The sequence below is a fragment of the Danio aesculapii genome, chromosome 12 (assembly GCF_903798145.1).
Source record: "Danio aesculapii chromosome 12, fDanAes4.1, whole genome shotgun sequence".
NCBI classification, from domain to species: Eukaryota; Metazoa; Chordata; class Actinopteri; order Cypriniformes; family Danionidae; genus Danio; species Danio aesculapii.
Window position 1 is genome coordinate 5,020,738 of NC_079446.1, and position 11,627 is coordinate 5,032,364.

At 36.0% G+C, this 11,627-nt stretch overlaps 1 protein-coding gene across 1 annotated transcript; it reads right to left on the reverse strand.

Moving 5' to 3' along the window:
- Positions 1-672: 672 nt before the first annotated feature.
- LOC130238535 (carbonic anhydrase 4-like) lies at positions 673-9,832 on the reverse strand. Its single transcript, XM_056469590.1, has 9 exons — positions 9,773-9,832; positions 9,616-9,688; positions 9,447-9,473; positions 7,320-7,490; positions 5,764-5,915; positions 5,577-5,678; positions 5,415-5,487; positions 3,818-3,984; positions 673-1,261 (listed from the first exon to the last, which is right to left on the reverse strand). The coding sequence occupies exons 2-9, from the start codon at positions 9,686-9,688 to the stop codon at positions 1,052-1,054; spliced, it is 975 nt and encodes a 324-aa protein (XP_056325565.1). The 5' UTR covers positions 9,773-9,832; the 3' UTR covers positions 673-1,051.
- Between the last annotated feature and the right edge of the window lie 1,795 nt (positions 9,833-11,627).

Genomic DNA, 11,627 nt, shown 5'->3' on the forward strand with positions numbered 1-11,627 from the left:
TCAAAGGGTGGATGTAACCTTGGGATATAGCCTCTTCTTTGTACTCCTCTATGGCCTTTTGCTAGGTAATGAAAAGGAAAAAATCTGTCTGTTGTGCACAGGCTATTGTGCACAGGCTGTTGTGCACAGGATGGAACATTCCCTTGGCCAATGAGGCGGAAGCATGGTGGCTCTCTCGGGCAGAAGATCAATTGGAAGTCCTTGTAAAAGGGAAAAATCTTCTCTGAGCGCTCATTGACAGGACTTTCTTGACAAGAGAAAGCCGCTCTGATTGTTTATCTTCCCTGGTTTAGGGTCGTGGGTTCAGGGCTGGATTTTGGTCGTAGACATGAGTTGGTGAAAGAGTGGATGGAAAGACAAAATGGGGAACTCTCTGCTACAGGCTTCCATGCAGGATGCACATCGAATAGACAGTTGAATGAAGCTCTTGAGACAGAAGGAGTCATCATAGGTGGCCAATTGCATTATAGGTGAGGTTAGAGACCAAATTGTTGATTTGTCTTCTCTAACATAATTCAGCCCTTTTGGGAAACGAGCATCAAGATACCATTTACAGTGGAAGTTGGGTTGAGGCAGACTCATTTCCTACAACAGCAAGGGTCATGACCAAAAGCCAGAAATGTATGCCAAGAACATAAAGACACATATACTGCATTCAAGTAGACTGTTCTGATATATTTAATAATATTTCACGACATAATTACACTCCAAAACTAAAATGTCCATATTATACACACCATATTGTACACAAACATTTAAATGTCACACACAAGCTTTATGTACAAGTCTAAATTATTTCAATTATTTAAAACTAAGGATGTATTTTTTTTTTAAATCGATATCCTAAAGACGTGGATCCCTAAAGACGTTTTAAAATACAGATGATAGAAACAGAAATATAGGTACATACAGGAACCTCTATGTAACAAGATGCACAACAATAACAGAAAATGTTGATCATAAACAAACACAATCAATAAAGTGAACAATGCAGCAGGGAAATAAATTAATTCAACTCCAATTATTTAAATAACATCCTAAAATAGTGTATTTACAGGCAACACAAACTGGTCAAGAGCAGTAATAGGGAGAGGGATGAAATGGATGTGGCGGCTGATGAAGGAGCTGTGGTTGACGCGGTTTGCTCCACCTGAGACGTCACCACTCTGCCATTCAGCGGCTGAACTCCTCTGAAGTTGTTAGTATTCAGAAGTGGAGCACTTGTAGTTTTGGCAAACACTGTTGTACTGAAGCGGTTGATCTGTTTTGGGGAGATAAAAATAAATTAGCTGTTTTTTAACTTAGGAATATACTGATGATGTTGTGCAGTACATTGTAAAAAATGCTGGTTTTCATACAATTAGTTTGTGTGGGGACAACATAAAGCAATCAAGTTAATTTATAAATTGTTATAAATTTAAGTGGATTTGAACAAAACAATTAAGTTGGTTTTATAGAATGTAATTTTTGCAATACTTTAAAGGAGAGCTATTATGCCCCGTTTCACAAGATGTAAAATAAGTCTCTGTCCAAAGAGTGTGTATGTGAAGTTTCAGCTCAAAGGATTTCACAAATAATGCTTTATAACTCTTTGAAACTGAACCTTTAAGGCTTTGATCTTAATTGTGTAATTTTGGTGACTGTAAATTTTACATTTAAATGAAATGTTGCTCTCAGTCCTCTTGTTAAAAAAAAGAGCAGAACTACAAAACTTTACATTCGCACTAACACAAAAACTTGAATGGCAGACGGTTGCTTCTCACTCAGGGCTGTTTACGCTCATGAATAATTTACCTCAGATTTTGAAAAACAAAAAATTGATAATTGCTGTTTGAGTGTTTCCTCAGCCAGAATTGTAATCTTAATAGTAGTTTTAAATTTCGTTTTACTTTTTAACACCCAGTCTTTGAAGTGGTAGAGTCTGGTGACTGCATTAGACTTGAGTGATTGCCAGCTGATGAGTGTGAAATTAATTCAATGGGGCTGAAAAAAATAGCCTAACCGGACAGCCTGTACCAGCCTGGTATACAAATATAAGCAAAATAAAAGTAATATATACTGTACACTCTCAGAAATAAAGGTAGGAGTGTCATGGTTGGGTAAGGGGAAAGAGGGAGTGAGGACTCAAATGCAAAAACAAGATGATTTATTAATTAAAATAAAACAAAACAACAACAACAACAACAACAACAACAACAAAAACCACCCCAAGGGGGAAACACATAACTATAACACAAAATTGGTTGGGCTGGCAAGACTAAGCTAGAGTAAGAACACGGGGGAAGTATATACGACGAACTGGCACAGGACAGCAGACATGAGGAGAATATAAGCAGGAGTAAAACACACAAACAGATGAACATAATTAACTAATAATGGGTTAACAAGGAGGGTGGGACTAGACGATAGACGGGAGAGCACCTGACACAGAGACAACACAATCCAGGTGCTCACATTAAACAAGACTAGAACACGCAGCCAATGAGAGAACTCATTAACCGCATGTTCTTATGACAAGACAAAACAACACTGAAGCACACAACAAAAGCACGCGACCAATGTAAACACAGAGCCACGTGCTTTGACAGACGCAAGACACGAGCACACGATAAGTGAAAACACTTTACCATGTGCTCACAAAAATGCAACGCGCATGTTTCATCTCAGCGCCAACCAAAAGCGAAACCAACTAGACGGAGATGCTGAGAATGAAACAGCGCGATGCTGACGAAACACAAACACGAGTACAAGAGCATCAAGCGGGAGCGCGCACGGTCCGCACGCACCTATGTCGACGCGCACCCAGACAATGACAAAACAAGTGCTCGACCCAAGAAAACTTGAGCCAAGCACTACAGGACAAGACAAAACAAAGCTAGTGTCCGGCCACCAAAACAAGAATTTACAAGACCAGAGTGGCAGAACCCTGACAGGGAGAGCTGTCACTGGGGTTGTACCTTTTCAAACGCTACACGTTTGTACCTAAAGGGTCTACATTAGTTAGGGGTGGGCAATATGGTAAAAAAAAAAAAAAAAATCATATCACAATTTTGTCCAGGAAAATTACAATTCACGATTTTATCATGATTCTCTCAAATGTTTTGTTGTTTTATCAACATCAAATGGATAATAATACTGATTACGAAAATCATCAGAGTGAGCAAATGTTGACAGAATACACATTTTGGATTGAATTATGAGTTGTGTTTAGTTAAGTTTAGACACAGTAACCAAATGTGCTTATATGTAAACCTTGTATGGTTTTGACAGTTTGCAATCTTGTAATTGTGCACTGTTTGACAGGCTTTGTAGTGGCGTGCGCATAAGGCTCTCCACAGGTGTGTACTTAATAAAAATAAATAAATAAAAAAGGATCTGCATTTGATGTTAATGTTTATCCGTGAAGGTTTTAAAACAAGTAAAACCAATGTACTTTTCTCAATATGAATAAACACAGTGACTGTAACTTTATAACAGAGTTCATTTTGGATGTGATTTTATGGCGTGTATTCGTTCAAAAACAGTTTGTGGAGACGTCTTAATTCTAATATTAGTCCATAAAAAGGAAAAAGTATAAAAAGATTTACCTCTTGGAATTTTTAGGTACTAATATGTACTTTTAAAGTACCAATAAAGAATCTTAAGTCCCACGTCAATGTCCAATGTCCCATGCCAGTGATATTCCTTGACTTGGACAATAAAATATAATAATTCCCTGACATTCATTGTCTAAAATGGACCTTTTAAAACCCCATGATAATCCAGAGACTCCGTGACTCTTGGGAACCCTGTGTATCACACAGGAGCCTTGACTTACCAAGTTGTTACTGACTTTGATGGGCTCTTTAAACACAGACCAAATGACAGCTTCATTGCAGGATGGTGTAGTCAGAGAGCCTTGGTAGCGGTAATATTTAGTCTTGTTCACTCCTTCAAGCAGACTGTTCATTGTGATTTGATTCATAATGTCTACGGTCGCATTACCTACACATATGAAAAGATAAGAGAGTGGAAGGAAGATATTTGATTGACTTTTTTTTTGCTGGTTTAGAGAGATTAATTAAACCTATTAACATTTTTATTTGCATAAAAATCACATTTAATACATTTGATAAAAATGTGGACACTTTAACTCAAAATATAAAAAAATATATATTTAAAAAAATTATATTATTGCTATTCCAAAAGTTTTATAATCCCTTTCTTCTGCATATAAAGGTACGGCTGCTGTCACCTTTTCAAAAGATACATATTTGGGTAACACCAGGGAAGTAGCGGACATTTTAAAAGTGGGGGGGACGGCTATATGAGATCATACGTTCATATAATCATTAATCACCTGTTTCTAAATGGTCTGTCTCTAAAAGTGAGGGGGACGGATCCCCCCCGTCCCCCCCGGTTGCTACGCCCCTGGGTAACACTTTATAATAACTACACACTATGAATCATTTACTAAGCATTAGCAAATAGTGAATTCATTATCTGTTAAGCATTAACTCTACATTAATAAACACAAGCAGTTTATAAATACAGCTACAAATGTTGTATTATCGACTTATAACCACATTTTCTGTATAATGTGCTTAATAATTGTACTTTCATAGTTTGTTAATGATTTATTTTTCATTACTAAATGAAGTATTGCATTATTTACAAACCATTTGTATTTAAGAGTAGTTGGCGGTTTTTAAGATCATTCAGAATGAGTTAGTAAATGATTAATAAACTATTGAAATGAACATTTATAATTCTTATTATTCAGGCTTATATTAATAGTTAATTTATATGTTATTAAATGCTTTATGAACTCAACTTCATGCAGTTTTGTGACCTAATCTAAAGTGAGGACTATTTCTGCTTTATAAATCCCTTATAAATGACTATTAAAGGCTCAGGATCAAATGAACAATAATCTTTGCAATCCTATCTAAAAAGTAAAGTTACTGTAAAGTTTAAACATTGCTGAATAACAGGAGTGTCAAAATGTAACATAAAACTGGATAAAACAACAACAATATAATAATTTAGCAATATAATAAGATGGAATGTTTAAACTGTACAGTAATTTTATTTTAGGTTTATTTTTCATTTGTGTATCTTCAAACAAATAGAAATGAATAATTTCATTTATGTACTTTTTTCCTGTTTAGAGCCTGAGAAGTAAAACATTACTTCTGAAAACAAGACATATGTTTTGCTTGTCTAGAAAATGCTTCCTGATTTTAGAATTTTTAGATATTTGGACTAGAAACAAGACATAAAAATAGTAAGTGAGAAAAACATTTTTTTGCAGTGAATGGCCTGAGGGTGAGTAAAACTGTATATTAAAAAAAAATGATAAACTATCCCTTTAAGCAACCACTCACAAAACTGATTACTCATCTCTGCAAAACATCTGACACAAAAAGTCTCACCTGAATAAGGAATTTTTGTCAGAAAGGATGTTAGGACGTCCCAACCCTTTGTTTTGTTTGCTTCATCGGTTCCCTGTTGGCCAATACATATGAATTCACTTTATAGGTTTGCGCTTTCATCTATAATCAGCAATAATAAATAATGAGTTTATAATAAATCACCTCAATGAAGAAACCCAAAACAGCCAGCGCTGAGCTGTCATGAGCAGCCAGAGCAGCAGAAAGATTCCCGTTGTATTTTGAATGGAGATTCACAATGTGCAGCTGAAAGACACACACATATAGTGAATCTCAGGCAGTTGTGTTGAATAACACAGTGCGTCTACAGGGAAAATGAATCCACCCATACCTCCATTGCATACTGTTTGCCATCCACAGTGTGTTCTGATCCAGGCAAGGAGCTGCCGTTGCCCCAGTGAAGATGAAACTGTTTAGAAACGTAGCGACCTGGAAGACCGCCTCCTTGCACTGACATTATGTCTTCATCCAAGGTGACGACCACTGTGAGGAGGGTAATATGCATTAATGTTAAGCATCACTAATGTCTGACTCTACCAGGGCTGAACAATTGTTTCAGCATGGATTTTGTAATGTTTACATCCGCAATAGTCACATCGCAATGTCGAGTCTGAATTATAGTTGACCAGGAGCTACAGAATTGTATTTAATTACTGTATTTCCAAATATCTACATTGGTAAGTGTGAACAAGATTATTTTACTATGCCCCTCTGACCGATAATTTACCTTCTTTTAAGGAGATTCTCTTAATTTTGACTTATTTCCTCTGAAGGTGAAAATAAAACAATAATTTTACTTGATCTAAGATTTTTTTTTTGATATTTGGACTAGAAACGAGACAAAACAAAGTAAGAAATGTATTTTATGCCTTATCATTATTCAACATTTGTGCCTGAATACTGCTAGTCTCCCCAGAAAACTGTCAAATACTGCTATTCAGACTATCATGTGAAACTGTATTCATATTGCAGAAAAAAATACATCACAATATCAGATTTTCCAATGTTGTGCAACTCTAAGCACTACTACCTTTTTTACCTATAGTCCACAACCTATTAAAGGGTTAGTTCATCCCAAAAATTATTTTCTGTCATTAATTATTCACCTTTATGTTGCTCCAAGGCCTTCGTTTATCTTCAGAAGATATTATGGATGTAATCCAAGAGCTCTCTCATCCTCCAAGTCCAGAAAAGGAACTAAAACCATTGTCAAAAATGTTGAACTGTAGTCGTGCAAAGTTCCTGGAAAACTTTGTGTGCCAAAAAAAATAAGTAAATACCACTTTGTTTTCTACGTAAAATCAGTGTTGAGTGTTGACTCTAATGGCAGTACGTCATACTGCCCATAGTAAATGCACACCCTGACCTAACATGGGAAACAAAGACAAATGAATCCTTTTTTACAGTTTCCCAGAGCTTCATGTGATTACAGTTGAACCACTGAAGTCACATGGAATGCTTAGACAATGTTTTTGGCTCCATTTCTGAACATCCCAGGACCATTGCTGTTTATGAAGGATGAGAGAGCGTACGGATTTCATCTAAAATATCTTACTTTGTGTTTTGAAGGTGAACAAAGATCTTGGGGGATTGGAACGACATAAAGGTGAGCAATAACAGAACTTTGGGGTGAACTAACCCTTCAATTTAATTAATTAATATGGACACAAACAAAAAGAGGCATACCTTTCATTCTTCAGTTGTCAAACTGTACATCATCTACATCCCTGCCCTTTAGAAAAAGCAATTTCTGATATTTCTCATGTTACCGTCTCATAAGGATTAATCGCTTTTGTCAGTAAGTATTCCTTATTTACTTTTAGCTAGCACATTTCATCAAAACAAAATAAAGAAACAATAGTTTTCCCAGTGTGCAGTGCCCCTTACCTGATGTGCCAGAGTTTGCGATTGATATGAAGGTGGTGTTGGCATCAAAACCAGTTAAATTAAATTGAGTCAGGTTAGGATTTCCCTGAACTTGTGCTGTGACAATGTTAATTGGAGATTGGCTGGATCCATTGCAGTAATGTGGAGCAATTTCAGGCCAGGTGGTAAAATCTAGTACAATTCAGGAATTTAAAAAAAGCATGTTTTTATTATACATTCAAGTTAAACATGTTTATCAAGGTGTGACACTGCAGGCAAAAACTATTTTTTATGCACCTCTCAATTTTGTGATTTTGGGCTATTTGACTTTTCATAAAATGTTTTTTTTTTTCATAAAGTCCATGAAAACATTTAAAGGGCTCATATTTTACCTCTTTTTTATGATTTAATATTAATATTATGGTTCTTCTGAGTGTGTCAGTTTAGGTTCAGTTCAAAACACAACTCAGATTTTTTTATTATAATGTTACAAAGTGTCATGTTGGGGGCGTGTCCACAGCTCGCTGATTTATGGGTGTGTTGCTTCACATGTAGACTAGTTTCGGATTCCCGCCCAACGTAACAAGGGGGCGGAGCCATGAGCTCACCCGCTCTGTGTTTGGGCAGACTGAGAGAAGGAGCAGGAGAGAGAGGATCAGCAATCAGTCGTACATATACGACTCGGACACAGACCAAGCAGAGAGTACAAAATCATTTGTAGCCAACGGTGTGCTAGTTTAAGTACCGAGCTTGTACACTGAGACTATCCACGCACATTGGATTAACTTTGAGGCACGGGATGCGCCGCTCGAAGCCGCGACACGGCACACCAGACACTCTCTGTGGCGCGGCAGAAACATGAAGTGTCCCGAATCGTCGCGCTGTTGTGTGTACCCTGATAGAAACCTATGTTTAGAATTCTAAAACGCATGGCGTTGCGTCAGGTGTAGCAGCACCTAGTTAAGATCACACGGAGCGTCTGTGATCGCGAGAAATGCAAACGGCTGAAGTAAGTTAGACTCAATGAGAAGTACACATGTTTGCAAACCTACCTAAAGATACTGATTAATACCGATGCCCAATGAGCCTTGCATCAAAAAATAGAGCTAGGATGTTCCTTTAGTGATATCGCTTCGACTCATGCTGAAAATGGCGGACGTGAATCAACAAACTGAGGATATGATGACGCGCCTGTCAATCAATTTTGGTAGGCGGGGGACCGCTCTCCTACGTAAAGTTGCGGTCGATCTGAAAACCGCTCCAATTGGTCCACCGTTTTTTATGTTGTTAAATTGAAAAAAAAGCACTGGGTGTGCTTATATCACCCCAATATGACGGTCTATACACCATACATGCACATATGTCTGTCCAAACAGCTTGAAAAGTAGATTTTTTACCATAGGTGCCCTTTAAAACAGTTTTTCATTACACTTTATAATCAGTATCTGTCAATTTCAATTACAATACGTACAGTGCTCAACATAATGAATACACTCCATTTTGAAAATGAATATTTTTATCCATTCTCAGAGAATATAGGTCGTATTTGGGTGCATTTGAACAAAACAGATTTATTAAATTAGTATTTTTATTGAATTTTGCTCTTTTTCAATGTTGTATCAAATATTTTTTCCTAACATATACATTTGGGCTACTAATTTTTCATAATCATAAGTTATTTCGTTAGATTAGCTCCAGATTTGGCTCCAGTACTGATTAATCTAATATATTTATGCACGAATATAATATCGTAAAGCTTCCAATAGAAAATATTAATTGAAATGAGAAATTTGTGTTGAGCCCTGTATTAAGAAAACATTCAAAACACATCACACTTTATATATAAGTATCTGTAGATTTCAATTATAATACTTTTTTATTCTCAAAATTAGTTTTTTCCTCCATAAATCTCCACTTTAGCAGCTCACTGTAACCAGATTTAACGGTTTTTACTCCTATCCATATTCTGAAGGATTTCACACAGGAAAATGTTCATAATTCTAACATATTAAAACTATGGTGATAACAATGTTTTTACCCTATTCACCTCCAGCACCTTGCCTCAAAAATGACACAATATTACTGCTAATAGCCTTTTATAATCAGTGTTTTGTACATTTTAATATTTTAATGAATAATAAAACTTACTGCAGGCTGGGTTGTTATAGCACCATGCTGTTTGGGAGGAAATAACAGCATTAGTAAACTCAAATTCATGTAAAACTACTGAATTCTCAAGAGCTTTTAGTTACATATTTGCTACTTTCCTGTGAGTCAAAGACTCTCGCTGAGTAAATGAAGTTTCAATGCCACTCACCTACTGCAGAGTTGTCACTGTGGACGGATTCACACAGAAGTGCAGCAAGGAAAGAGAGCAGGAAGGCAATCATCTAAATCACAAACAAAGCAGTCCTGTTAATAGAAGTTAATGAGAAATGATATCAATCATAATGGTAGCTCCAGTCTGACTGTACCTCATCAACTTGTTTCTCCAGTCTGTCTGCAGAATTATGACAACTTGTCTTCCTTCTCTCCTTTTGAAGGCTCTCCGCTGTTCACCTGAGGTGGGTGTGTCACCTTCATCCTCGCTGTTTGATACAAAAACTAGCCTACATTCCAATCAAACACCACATGATCAATATTATCAAATTCTTTGCTGTCAGAACGTGAATTATTGCATTCCTCCATGATGGTTGTCTTATGGCTTTAGGGTCTAACCTTTTCATGATGGAGAGCAAAAGCAGAGTGCATTTTCCAAATATTTTAAAATAAGCTAGTTCGCCGTCGAGTTGACAATACTCACATAAAAACACGGTGGTCCAACTCAGCCTAAACAGGCTAAACTGGATTTTTGTGCAGGATTTTGAGTTAAGGTATCCTCTGAATGTAAAGAGAAATGTACCTGCTTATGGGACCAGTCACATATTGCGTCTTTTGCGCACGCAAATTCCTTAATTGCAATCGATGCGCATGGCATATTACGCACGCTCACAATAAACTTGAGCACCTAGTTGAAAACCGCGAATCACGTGACAAGAACTGACCGGTCAGCTTCATATTTTTGTATAATATAGACATTTCGGTAATTAGCCTACCACAGGCAAACACAAAGCACCCAAACACTGCAGTGCTTTTGTGGATGTCAATGGTTTATGGATGTCAATGGTTACAGATATACAGTTTTCTTCATGTCTTCTTTTGTGTTTCAAAAAAGACCAACAGGATTGGAACAAGTGAATGATGAGAGACTTTTAAGTTTGGGTGGTCTCTTTAAGTCTTTTATATATGTCAAGCTGCTGTGTTAAACCCATTGTAATGTATTTTTTCAATGAATATTAAATTACTGAAAGAGCTGCAGTTTATTTTGTATAGGTATAGTTGAATTCAGAATTATTAGCCCCCGTTTCAATTCTTTTTTTTCTTCTTTTTTAAAAAATTTCCTAAATGGTGTTTAACAGAGCAAGGAAATTTTCACAGCATGTCTGATAATATTTTTTCATCTGGAGAAAGTCTTATTTGTTTTATTTCGGCTAGAATAAAAGCAGTTCTTAATTTTTTTAAATCCATTTTAAGGTCAAAATTATTAGCCCCTTTAAGTTATTTTTTTTCTTGATAGTCTACAGAACAAACCATCATTATACAATAACTTGCCTAATTACCCTAACTTTAACCTAATTAACCTAGTTAAGCCTTTTAATGTCACTTTAAGCTGTATAGAAGTGACTTGAAAAATATCTAGTCAAATATTATTTACTGTCATCATGACAAAGAAAAAATAAGTCAGTTATTAGAGATGAGTTATTAAAACTATTATGTTTAGAAATGTGTTGAAAAAATCTCTGTTAAACAGAAATTAGGAGGAGGAAAAAATAAAAAAGGGGGAATAATAATTTAGGGGGACTAATAATTCTGACTTCAACTGTATATTTTATGTGTTTTAAAAAAGTAACTTCAAAGTAAAGTAATTAGTAATCTGATTACTCTTTACATAAAGTAATCAGTAATGTAATCAGATTAGAATTTTCCAGCAGTAATCTGTCATTTGTAATCTATTACTTTTTAAAAGTAACTTACCCAACACTGACTTCAGAACAACATTAGCACTATTTATTTGACTGTAAACAGTGTCGTACTTTGATAGTCATTGGCTGCTAATATTATTTCATTCATTTATTTAATTTCCTTCGGCTTAGTCCTTTTATTAATCAGGGGTCGCCAAAGCGAAATGAACTGCCAACTAATTCAGCATATGTTTCACACAGCCATTTCAACCCATAACTGGGAAAACCCATACACACTCACATTTACACACACTATGGCCAATTTAGT